At 38.3% G+C, this 13,095-nt stretch overlaps 1 protein-coding gene across 2 annotated transcripts in view; it reads left to right on the top strand.

Annotated features, from left to right (window-relative positions):
- FZD3 (frizzled class receptor 3) overlaps nucleotides 1-9,812 on the top strand; it is a 639,796-nt gene extending 629,984 nt beyond the window's left edge. For both annotated transcript variants that reach the window (XM_044062718.1, XM_044062719.1), the window contains one exon: nucleotides 5,379-9,812. In XM_044062718.1, the coding sequence (XP_043918653.1) occupies nucleotides 5,379-5,595 (217 nt within the window). In that variant the 3' untranslated portion in view covers nucleotides 5,596-9,812. The remainder of the gene's footprint in view (nucleotides 1-5,378) is intronic.
- Nucleotides 9,813-13,095: the final 3,283 nt, after the last annotated feature.

Below are 13,095 nucleotides of genomic sequence, written 5' to 3'. Positions count from 1 at the left end.
GTGCAGTTGTGTACACTTACCATAAATGTAGATGTTTGAGTGTATTCACTGTTGCAGTCTCCTGGTTACCCTCCCTCCAGCCCCCTATTTTTCTTTGGCTATACCTCTACTTTCTTTCACTATGCTTAAAAGCCCTTTTGGTGTATTTGCTTTTGGGATTGGAGGTATATTTTTTGTCTTTCTAATTTTATTTGCTCCCCATTTGGGGGGCACCTGACATCTGGGGCAAGAAAAACTGATGTAATGGCATCGGCTGCATGTTTTATACCCCTGACGACCTGACGTCATGGAAGAAGGGACAGCAAGCGACGAAGGACCCAAGACTTTGTTAATCAGGCCGACTGAGGGCAACCTGCCAGCAGATTACCCAAATGTAATGACTGCAACAGTGAATACACTCGAACATCTATATTTGTGGTAAGTGTACACAACTGTACTTTCTCCAATATAGGAAGCAGGTAGTCTTTCTCCAAAGACAAGCATTTTGCCAGGCCTCATTATATTGTCAGCATTTAAGAGATGAATAAAGTGCAGGATTATAGTCTTTGCTAAGTCATGGAGAAAAATCCTGATTATTCATGCTGGACTTTGTTTCCTGAGTTCATAAATTAGAACTCGACTTTCTCGACACTTCCATCCAGTTTTTTTCTATATTGTCCCAGATAAGTTGTATTTTGTGGATATGCCTCTGAATGAGAGCCACTGATAACAGTACCCCATTAGGGGAGAACAAAGAGTTTCCACTTGATTACCAAGAAAATAGAAGATACAACACAGAGCATAATGTCAATGTTCAGAACTGGTCAGTCCTTTACCAGCTGTGGTATCCCCATTGCGGGCACTCTTTCCTCTGAGAAGATGCTTAATATGATCTCCCTGCAGATGCAGTCCACTTTGACTGGCATATTACTATTTGGGAGTTCCATCTTAAATTCTGAACTCTAAAATGGAGAATTGCCAGTGCCAGTTCAAGGTCAGCAGTGTGTTATTTCTTCTGTGTTTGCACTGTTCACCAGGAGCTAAACAGTGATGGTAGAATTCCACCACTGTGGTGCTTTGTTTCTCATCTGCCAGGATAACTTGCTCCTAGTAGCCTCCTCTAAGCCAAAGTTTCATATCCAGCTTAATTTCTCACAGTTCGGTAGATCAGCATCGAGTTAAGTCAATCCCATTTGACCCCCATTTATATCCCTTCAGATCATTGGGGATGCTTAACACGGTACATAGGTGGCCTTCCTGCTGTTGAACAGGGAGCAGGAAACTCACCACGCCTTGACAGTCTTGTGGGGCTATTGCACGAATCCTTGTGTGATTACTGGGCCTTATTCCAAGCTTTATATAGTTCTGCCCAGACCTGCTATGTTCCTTTTCAGCACCTGGCATTAGATGGCAATCATCCAGTGGTTTCAGCACAGTAAGAATCTAGAACCCCCTTGTCATCAGTCACTTCTTGTTGAAAACTTAAATGATAGCTAGTGTCTGAGCATCTTTTTCTAGGTCCCCTTTTCAGGCCAGCTTATTTACTCTGAAGCTTATTGCAGGTGCATTGATTCTGAACTGGGAAACTTTCGCATTGGGCTAACCAGCACAGAATAATCTGCAGCCCAAAAGACAGACGTCTCCACATAAGTGTCCTTAAACTCATGTTCTTTAACTCATAAGTATATAGGTAATTACCACTATGGACCGTAAGCCCAATTTCCCAATTACCCCAGAGAACTGTCTAGTTAAATAACTTGCTCAAAGTCACACAACAGGCAAGTAGAGGTTGAGGGACTCGGATTCTGGGCTACCAGAAGCAACAACTAACCATAATCCTCTGCACTGTCTGCTAGGCAGTGTCAGTTGTTTTATAGTTGCTCTGATGTAGTCAGCATGACTGTTATATTTTATATCAACAAGTTGGATGATTATTCCCTTTCTTTGGCATCTATTGAAATGCTTGGTCTGTGATGGTTCACTTTCTGTGTTTCTAAAGACCTTCATGGGATTCTTAACTAGGAGTTTCCTAAGCACATTGTAGTGGGAAATCAATCCCATCTCTTTGGCTGTGCTCCTCCAAACTTGGTGTTACCCACTGATAGGCATTTATGCAGTCATGTAATTGTTAATAAAGTCTTATGTTTAGGAATATTTTTAGTCATAATCTATGCAGTTTAGAAAACAAGTGCAAATAGTGGGTGTTGAATAAAACCAGAGTATCTAAGGGGAACCACAGTAACACCAAGTGTAGCCAGATGCAAGGATTGAAACCAGACCTGTGAAAATCTGATGCAGCAACACTTACCATTACACCACCACTCACTTTCTCCTTTTACAGCTCCATTGGTTGAGGCCCAGAAGTTTGGGCTGATTGTTGCTATGCTTGTAGAATGGAAGGATTGGTTCCTTTATACCTTGCCATGTTTCACCATCCTCTAAGGAGTTCTCCTGAAATGTTACCAGTGCCATCCTCTTCATCCTACTTATCATGGCCTGCAACCTACATGCATTGCTCTTGTGTGAAGAGGTTGTTTGCCAAGGGCTCATTGTCCTGAATTAGACCAAAGATGATCCAGTTGTCTGTTTTGGCTGAGGAAACTCTGATACTCATTTTTGTGCAGAGGCTGTTCAAGGCTCTTATGTTGGAGTTTTATTAGATAAAGGACCTGCTTATCCACTTCCATGAAGAAAGATATTCCAAAAGGTCGTCTTCGACAAATTTGGAAACCTTTGACCTTGGTTAGAATAGGACCTGACCCTAGAGGTTAAAATAGCTTCCAGGAATCCCTTACACAGGTAATATCTGTACTGCTAAATTGAAGCCCTCCACTAGAGTAGCAGTCATTGATTTGTCACCCTGCAGTCTTTCCTTTTTAGTTGTCTTTGTCAACTTAGTTTGAGTAGTAGTCTATTAAAGTACAGTTATCAGCCATTTGGGCTTACATGTACACCTTTAAGGGAGTAAGCTTTCCTAACATATTGGTCAAACAGTGTCTGAAAAAGTCACTGTTACAATATTCAGAGTTTGTCTTCTTTGCCATTTTGGAACCTTAACTTTGTGTTAGAATGCCTAGTCTGCAGATCTTAATTTGTTTGGAAGACCTTGCTTCTTGTGGTTATTACCTCAAGAAGAGATTCAGACTTCCAAACAGTTGCTTTCGGTGAAAACTGTGTGATCTCCTTTATTGACATGATTATTCTAAGGACATATGTTTTACTTCCTAAGGATGCCCTGCAAGTCTTTATAGCCAGTCTATGTATTCCCCCCATCTTCTTCCAGCCCTAAAAATCTAAAAAAGGCTACTGTACTTCATGGATTGCTCAAACAGAGTAGATACTTTCTGGCATGGATTAATACTGCAAAATGGGGGTTCAGATGTTTTATCTTGTTAACTAAACGTTTTGAAAATGTTAAACTGGGGTCCCATCTGCTTCAGGTGGATGTAAAAGATCCTGTGGCACCCATCAAAAAGAGAAGGGGAAGTCTCCTAATGCCCCAGCCAAATTTCCCCTGGTAGAATAAATACCATCATGGGTTCCCCTGAAAAGAGGCTACTAGCCTAGTGGGACTAACCTGGTCAACAAAAGGAAAACTAAAAATAAATAAATAAGACCTTTATAAATGGAAAGCTCTTTACATTGCCTTTGTTACTGTTTACTTAAGAGCTGCATTCCAGGACAGGTAAAGGGTCACTTCACAAGAAGGCTAGTCATCTTCATAATTTGTTAATGAAGACGTGACCTACCTCCTTTCTTTGCAACTGGTCACATCTCTTGTCGTAGAAGTGGTTACCTAATGGTTGGTCTCCAGCAAAGTTGGATAGTCTAGATACAGGCCACTCCTCAGTCTGTTTTGTAAGGAACTCCAACAGTGGGTGTCATTACATATTTTGTCTTACCTCTTTGTTACTTTCCAGGAATAGTGACCTTCAGAGCCTCCACTGCAGGAGAATGCTTCCATCACCATCTCCAGGCCATGGATCTGAAAATATCCAGGAGAGTTGTTGGCACTTTTCAGCAGGACTCGGAAGGTAGCCAAGGTCAGCTTTGCTACATCCTAAAAGGAATGGCATTGAGGTGTAATGGGTACCACTGGCATTTATGAACCTCACGTTAGTGTGTTCTAGACCCCCGTGGAGACTGAAGTCATACAAGAAAAACAATGGTATCTAACTGCAAAAGGGATGCTGTGCTGATTGATGGGGTGCATCAAAGGAGATGTTAAATGGAGGTCTATTCTACCAATCCTGGTGTTAGTGCTGCTCTGGTGATAGTCCATGTAGAAGTAAAAGAACCCTAAATATTATTTGTAGAAAGAGTAGAGAGGATTGGTTCCTTCATGCCTTTGTCTTGCTTCACCATCTTACAAGGATTATCCTGAAATATTGCCAGAGCTATTATCATTATCCTGCTAGTCACAGCCTGCACACAACTCACATAAGTTTTATGGGAAAGGATTCTTGGCTAAAACACTACCGATTGCTGTTCGCATGTTGTGTGGATGAAGTTGTACTTGCTGGCTGATTTTGTCCCTCAATCAGTCACTTCAATGACACTAGTAAGCATTTTGTCTCTGAAGCAGTCTGATACTTTTATTATCCACAGCTGGAGTTCCATTCTGTGGCTTACTGATATAAGCAGCAATATGTGTGCATGTGTAGAATTTTTCTCTCAAGGGAGGCGAGACTGCTTTACTTATTTAATATCGTACAGAAATGACTCCTCATAAGTAAAAACATTTGTTTGTTTATTTTACCACAGTATTGCACTCATCAGTATTGACTCATTTCAGGCTCAACCCTGATGAAATACAAAACATTTCACAAACAAAAAGGCAGAAATGTAAGCAGTAATGGAGTAGTTTGGATTAGTTACAAAGGAAAACTGCGAGCTTTCTAGTAAACAAACAGATTGTAATGTACAATACATAGACATTAGTTTCTAAAGTGGGTCATCCTTCAGTAATTCTGTAAGTAGAGAAGTGGAAATGCAAATAATGTGTTATGTTGTGAACTGTATTGAAGTAGAAGCATTTGGCCTGGATGGAGAAGTGCTTTTGAGATGCATTCTGAATTTGGAATAAGTGTTGATTTCCTTTAGATTGATGGAGAGAGCTTGTCAAAGAGAGGTGCCTGAGAGGAGAATACATGTGCAGTGTTGTGAAGTTTGTTTTTAGAGGTAATCAAAAACAGTCTCCTGATTAGGATAGCTTCCAGTAGCCTACTTCTGGCTTTTGGTTTGCCACGCATCATTTGAATCATTAAGCAAGCATTGTTATTTGAGCCCTGTCACTGAACGAATAAAAAGAAGTGTGAAACTGTCAATGGAGAGTGTGTGGGCTTTTCTGTGTCCTTTTCTTTTGTAAAATGTTTTTGTGTTCTTTGTTTGCATATCAGGTATACACCCTGCAGTTATCGAGGAATGGAAGAGCGGATGACGCATGGCACACATGGCAGCATGTCCAGATTGACAGATCAGTCCAGACACAGCAGTTCCCACCGTCTAAATGACCAGTCAAGGCACAACGCTAGAGATGTGGGTAACCCTGCCACTCATATTACACATGGCACCAGCATGAACCAGGTCATTGAAGAAGATGGAGCCAGCGCATGACACTGCCACCCCTTTTAGAGAGGCCTGAGAGCAGTCACATCTAGTGCTTACATTCCCGGCAACAAGTGCTTCTGCAGGTGGCCCACAGAGCAGTGACTGTGAGTAAGTCCACTTTTGGCACAGAGACAGAGGTCTGGGACTGTTTTCTCTAATTATGGCTTTTGCTAGCCATCATTTTCTTGCTGGGTATAACCTCATAAAAGTATTTGGTGCACTGCGTATAATGATAAAAGGAGATAAAGAAAGAAATACAAGTGGTCAGCAATTTTTTTTCTCCTGCTGGATCTGAGCCTTCAGTCTGCTTTTTTCCATTTAGTCCATCTCCAAAGATACTTCAGATAATGCCGAATCCCACAGATTTCACACACAACTGTCTTTAGAAATCCTAGAGGGTATACTTGCCACATTGCATCCCGTGAGGACTCCTGTAGCAGAAACCACATTAATCCAAGCATATTCCATGTGAATACTTTCTCTGGAAAAGCCTGACATTTTAAAAATGAATTTGTTTTGGAGTCCTTTTCAAACAAGAAAAAAATGTAAGGCTAAAGGAGCATTCCATATACTTCTGCTTTGATTATGGTTCTGACTGTTAAACTCTTTTTCTGATTTTCTTCTGTAGCCAAAACAAAAGCTGTATGCATTAGTCTCTTAACTCCAGTGGTAGTACAACACTGAGGTGATAACTGCGTCTAGTAACCACTGACATATTCATCATGTACCCTTTTTGGATATTCCTAGTTCATTTTCCTCACTTATGCATAACATCGCACTTGTTACTTTATTTTGGTGTTTTTATACATAAAGGAGAAGCATGAACTCTCAGCTAGTACATTTGAAGCACCTGTGACCTCTTTAAACTCAGTTTAGACTTCCTGATTCATTGACCGACTGTGAACAAACCTTTTTTGTTCAGTATTGTAAATGCTATTACTGTCCATTTAAGAATAGAGATAATCACAAGATGTAACAACTTGGTTTGGGATATCATATGCCTCAAAGAATCCATCGATATACCCATCTGTATCTTAAGAAGGTACATTTCAGCATCCCCCTATTCGTTTTTGTATCTACCTCAGGCACAAATTAAGTTACTACTCAAATGTTATGAGTTTGGGTAACTTGCAGCATTCTTCTGCATCAATAATAGCGTAATGGTAAATACAACTGCCTTATTCCATAGCAAATCTAGCTTAATTGTAAGTAACTTGAAATTCTGCCCCTGTTGTATTCACTGAGCTGTCTGTTCATGTCTTATCTAGTAGGCATCTGCGTCTGAGCAGAAGGATAACGTCTCCAGTCAGGTAGATGAGCATTTGATAGGTAGCAAAGACAGTTATAATCCGTCAGTCCACTTTAGCATGGTAGTAACATCATCAGTATAGTTAAGTCAGAGACCATGAGTATGATATGTGTATTAGCAGTCAGTCTGAAACATTTTCTTCCACGTAGAGTTATGTAGCCCACTTCAAACATTTTAGAGTTTTACTTTAGTCAAACTAGGTAAGCCATTCCATGAAAGCTTTTTGACTGAACTAAGTCTTTTCTTTTTCTTTGTTGATCAGATGGCATTTGGTCGCACATTCCATTGCGATACAAATTCACCTATACCATAACAGAAGGAGGTGTAAATACATTTATTAAATTACCCCTCTGTTTTTTGTATGCAAATGAGAAAAGAGCCAATTTTTACATTTTAACTAAAGAGTTGCACTGTCAGTGCCACTGAGGAGTTTGTTTTAATCTGTGTGTTTTCCGTCTTTCTTTTGTAATTCTTAGTATTTTTGACCAAACTTGAACAGCGTATTCGTATGTAATGCTAGGGCTCTGTAAAGCTGCAGAATAACATACTGTATCAGTAGAAACCACCAGTCTGCTATAGTAACTTCTTTCTGTTTGCCCTCTGAAAAATTATGGAGAGATACTATTTCATATCAGACATCCTCATACTTTTTTCTGATACCTTAGTGTAGTAAACCATTAAAGGCAGAGATTAATAGTTTCTTTTCTGTGATATTTCATTCGTACTTTGTAACAAGTCATTATTTAACATGTTGACTATTTTGGCCAGTCTAATATCACACATTCTATTCTTAATATGTTTTCTTGTTAACTACTAACAGATGTTCACTACTAACAAGAGTGATCTTTGAACCCTGTACAGCGCCAGTATTGTGGACTCCTTTCTTAAACTGACCCATTTGAATCCTCTGTTACATTAGTTTTGTTTCCTACATGGAGGCTATAATTTTTAGGTCATCTAGTTAGTAGTAAATTAGAAGGGAGCTTATTAGATAGTGGCTGTGTCTAAACAAATATCAGTTATGTTGCTTACTTATTGTAGAGGTGTAGTGAGTTACTACTTCATTTGTTTGTACCCCTGTTGCTGTGTATTTGTATGCGTAGCCTTATGGTCTTGGTTTTCCCAGTGCTGTTCCTCAGCATCCACTTCAGTCAAGATTTTTAATGCATTATAGAAGAAAGCTAATTCTTGTTCTTCTGTTGAAGATGTACCTAATCTTCAGCCTACCTCCATTGCTAAATCTTCTCAGCCCTCTAGAAGAAGGAAGACAGCTAGATACAAACAAAGTCCTTTAAAATGCCAGCCCACCTCACCTAACACCCTGTCCTTCATCACAATTTCACAAGTAGACTCCTGCCCAGATGGCCCATAACAGTCCTGAGAATTCCATCTAAGATTGGTAGAAGGATTATTTTCTTAGTTTGCCTCATCCTGGGCAGCCATCTTTCAAGACGGTTGGATTCTTGGCAACATAATGACAAATGCGAAAGAGAAATTATCTCAGGTTCAGTCTTCCATGTTGATAGAGAGTCAGACCCAGAGCCTGAATATAGGCCATTTAAGTATTTGTAACTCTAAGTCTTGAGCAAACATCTTTTCATCAAGTTCTTCATCAGTGAACATGCTACTTATGCAGTTTACATTATGCCTGTAAAACTACTTTTAGTTCTAAAACTCAAAAATAAAAAACACGCAGAGTTTAAAGAAATAGTGACATCTTGATAAGAGGTATAGCAAGGTCTACCTTTAAATTCAGAGACTCTGGAAGATTATGTAAAACAGTAAGTGGTAATAATCTTTGTTTGTTGCTTAAAGGAGAAACTAGATTTTTCCCTTATGTTATTTAAGCAAGCTTTATGTGAAGAGTTTGAATAGCAACTGTATTTTTAAAGCCTAGTTACTATTTCAGTATTTTGTGGCAGGGATATACAAGTAGGGTTTCACATGATGTAATCTCAATTACGTAATGTTAAAAGTCTGAACTCTGATAGAATAAATTGTAGTTCATGTTGTAAACCATGTGTTACATGATTTGGATATAAAAATGATATACAGTTAGATCTTGGACCTGCTATAAAACCGAAAGAATAAACCATTAACATCTACCTCGAAGATTCAGATCAACACACAAAAAAAAAAACAGATCCATGGCAAAGAAGCTATATTTCAGCACAATACACAGAACTGTGGTTGTAACCCAGTAGGTTGTGGCAGCAGTCATGAAAGAAAAGTCTTACGTTGTGAAATCACCCATTTATATGGAATATGCATGAACAAAGCAGGGGGGGGCCATGCCTGCATCCACTAAAGGAAGCCAGTCTCTGCTTGTGGGAATTTGGAACCATCTGGACCATTTCCTGATAGCAGTCCAAATCTTAGGATGTCCATATGTCATAATACACATTTTTTCACTTTGTGTCCTCTTCAGTATCTTTGTCTTCTTTAGGGTAGCATTTATACCATTTTATGGAAGTAAAGAACCCTGGAAGCCAGCCTGATTGTTTCAGGATAACATGTGTTATGCACTTATCTGTGTTTAAAAGTGATTTATCAACCTGGTATCTCCAAAGAAAATATCCACAGTGCTTATTTTTAAGTACTTTTTTGTTAAGAAATTCTTCTTAAAGTGGTTTGAAATGCAAGCCTGTCTTTCTTTTATACTTGTTTTTGTCATTCCCCCACCTGACCTGACGACTATTCACTGTTTTTGGTTAGCTGATCGCATTCCTTGTTCCTTCTACCATTACTTCTTGTCCTCAGATTGCATTTGGAATAAGGTGTAGCAAAGGGTTAGATGGCCTTTCTTGCAGCTGACAAGAGCAGTTAAAGTTGTCATCCCAAGGACAATACTTGTAGTGACTATCTCCAAAATCATGTAACAAATAACTGCTGCTCAGAACAGGCGTCAGGCTGAATTGACTGAAGAAAAAAGCTCAGAACCAAAATGTAAACACTGGGAGTAGTCACACAACAACTACTCAAAAGTCTTTTCAGACCAGAAATACAAAAGTATATGAGAAGTAAAATCTCAAATGTCTGTTCAGACCAAATAATAATCCAAGAAACAAAGTAATATCCACGAAAATTCCTTCAGTAAAAAAGCTTTAATTGGCAAAACAGGTGAGCGCTTTCGCTAAAATAGCTTTGTCAAACCTTCTACACAAAATATAAAAAGAGAACTCCTTATATATAAAAAAGTTACTACTGATTTGAGGATGACCTCATAATCAATTAAACAATCAATCAAGAAATGCAAACCATTAAATTAATATATATACACTTGATACAACGAACATAACATTTCTTGAACATTAATTAATCATAATAACCAGTGTAAATAAATAGTTTAATTTTAAAAAATAATATCAAACAAAGATACGTATATATATTAAACAAAGATGTTTGACAAGTAAATTAATACTCAAATTTACTTAAAATGTAATTTTCTGTTTCTAAGTACAGGTTTTAAAGGAACTTTGTCATTAAGCCCAGGAAAAACATGAGCTTGTAAACGAATAATCCAATTAATTTCATTTCTGTCTGTAAAGTTTGTAATATTCCAATTATTACAGGGAGAAATGAAATTAATGTTCAAGAAATGTTATGTTCGTTGTATCAAGTGTATATATATTAATTTAATGGTTTGCATTTCTTGATTGATTGTTTAATTGATTATGAGGTCATCCTCAAATCAGTAGTAACTTTTTTATATATAAGGAGTTCTCTTTTTACATTTTGTGTAGAAGGTTTGACAAAGCTATTTTAGCGAAAGCACTCACCTGTTTTGCCAATTAAAGCTTTTTTACTGAAGGAATTTTCGTGGATATTACTTCATTGTTTCTTGGATTATTATTTGGTCTGAACAGACATTTGAGATTTTACTTCTCATATATTTTTCTATTTTTGGTCTGAAAAGACTTTTGAGTAGTTGTTGTATGACTACTCCCAGTGTTTACATTTTGGTTCTGAGCTTTTTTCTTCAGTCAATTCAGCCTGACGCCTGTTCTGAGCAGCAGTTATTTGTTCATGACTTTATTCATCATTAATTATTTGCTCAGAACTGTTTCTTACGTGGTAGTGTTTATCATTTATTTTACTACCTCCAAAATGTGTAAGTTTTGGCTTTTGTACAGCTGGTAGTCTGTCCGACCTTTGAGTCCTCCTATAGTTGTGTCTTGTCCCCAGTGTCCTATCATAGAGGAGTAGTAAGTGTGATTAGCACACTTGAATATTGCATCTTAATAATACATCCTTACCTAGCCATATTTACTGGGATCAGTCACAAACCTTGATTTTGATATTGGAACAGATTCCATGCCCCCATGCATGTCCTTTGGATTTCCTTTTCACTTACAATGAGAGTTATATACTTGTGATTTATGTTTTACTTTTCATAAGCCACACATTTCTCAGAATAGGTGCTGTATTTTGCATATCTTTAATAACACACTTTTAAGCTCTCCTTTATTTAAATATGCTTTAAATAGTCATTTTTAAGCTGAGAAGGGGACTTCATAGGTTCATAGGTGTTTACTAGGGTAACGACCACAAGGGCCTTTTTTAGCCTAGCCATGCATCCCAAAGCTCTGACAAGCTCTGATGCCCTTGATAAGTGTAAGCATGGGCCTGGGAGATGAACCATTTGCAGGTTACCTGTGTCCATTGGAGACCTAGGTACCAAACCAGGGAAGAATTTCCAGTTTCCCATCCAATTGTTCAAGTTGCACTTGAATTGGGTTTGGAAGGAACTCTGCTTCACAAGGATGGAGAGCTTGTTCCATAGATGGGGTGCGTTTGCATTTACCATCCCTTGGCTGCAATTTTGTCTATCACTGCATCTGAACTTGCACTTATTTCACATGATGAGCACCGTTATCATGCACTAAGCATGCTTGAAGGTGGGAGGTTGGTATAATGGTTAAGGTGTTTACCTTACAGACACGAGGTGCAGGGTTTGATTTTTACATGAGATAATTGGCTAGGCTTCAAATGGCCCACACAAGCAGTTAGCCTAGTACTAATGTATGAGCTTATGATGCTTATTTGACCATTGTGAACTGCAAAAATTCACTCTCTTCACACTGGATTACTGTCAAGTAAATTTCTGTTTTTATTATATTAAGTAAGGGGTACAGAAAACAAAACTGCCTACATGTGCAGTATTTGCTTACCCCACGCAAATGCATTATTTAAATTTCAGTCTAAATTCAGTTTTTTAATTCAACTGGAATTCAAAATCTTGGCAGTATTAATCATAACATGTCGCCATGAGCATCATCATCTTGTCTTATTGTTTGCCGAATCGTACATCACCATATAAATCATGAGTAGTGAACAGTTTAAAAATTAATAAAGAAAAAAAGTTTTTGTAAAAGCTCTGTGGTTGTGTTCTGTGGGAAGGATACCATGCAGCAGTTGAATGGTCAGAACTGGGGACTGTGATGCATACACGCATGACCCCTGGAGATGGGTTTTCACTTGTATTGCAGAAGTCCCTTCCACAAAATGGGAGGCATTGAATGACAGAAAGTCTGCTAGTTTCTTAGTGTATCATATTTGTTGCCAGTTTTAGCTATCCAGCAACTTATAAAGTTGCTTTATTTCTGCCTCATCCTTGTCCAAACTGTTGTGCTGTGTTTGAACACTTTCAGGAAAGGTTTTTCCACATATCTTACATTCTGCATACAAAAAAAATACTTCTTACTCCTGAACACACCCCCTCTGATGCGCATTCTTTTTTGTTTGAGAGACCTTTCCTTCCTGAACCTTGATTAAATTCTAGAGGACTTTTCCATAATAAGCAATATATTCATATGCATTAAAGTTGCCAGCATAACTAAATGAGTTACCGCCTCCCTTCACCTACATTTAAATCAAACCCTGTTGATATTTCTGACCTACGCATTTTTGTAACATGTTCAGAGGTAGATGGGTTTAAGCTTGTGCAGGCACAGAACAGTGTAACTGAACTACATTACAACAGTAAAGCATCTTAGGAACATGAATGATGCAAATCAGTAATTTGTGTATGAGTATGTATGTATGTGTGTGGTGTATGCGGTGTGTGCATGCTCGTGTATCCCCATACACACATCTGTATACATTATATATAAACACACACACACACACACACACATGCAGAAATCCCTTTTTTCATATTATAAAAAAATAAATAAATAAGACCTTGCCCGAAAATG

Source organism: Protopterus annectens, chromosome 2.part1 (genome assembly GCF_019279795.1).
Source record: "Protopterus annectens isolate FY-2018-M chromosome 2.part1, PAN1.0, whole genome shotgun sequence".
Taxonomy (NCBI): Eukaryota; Metazoa; Chordata; order Ceratodontiformes; family Protopteridae; genus Protopterus; species Protopterus annectens.
The sequence above is the reverse complement of the archived record's forward strand: the minus strand, read 5'-3'. Positions and strand labels throughout refer to the sequence as shown.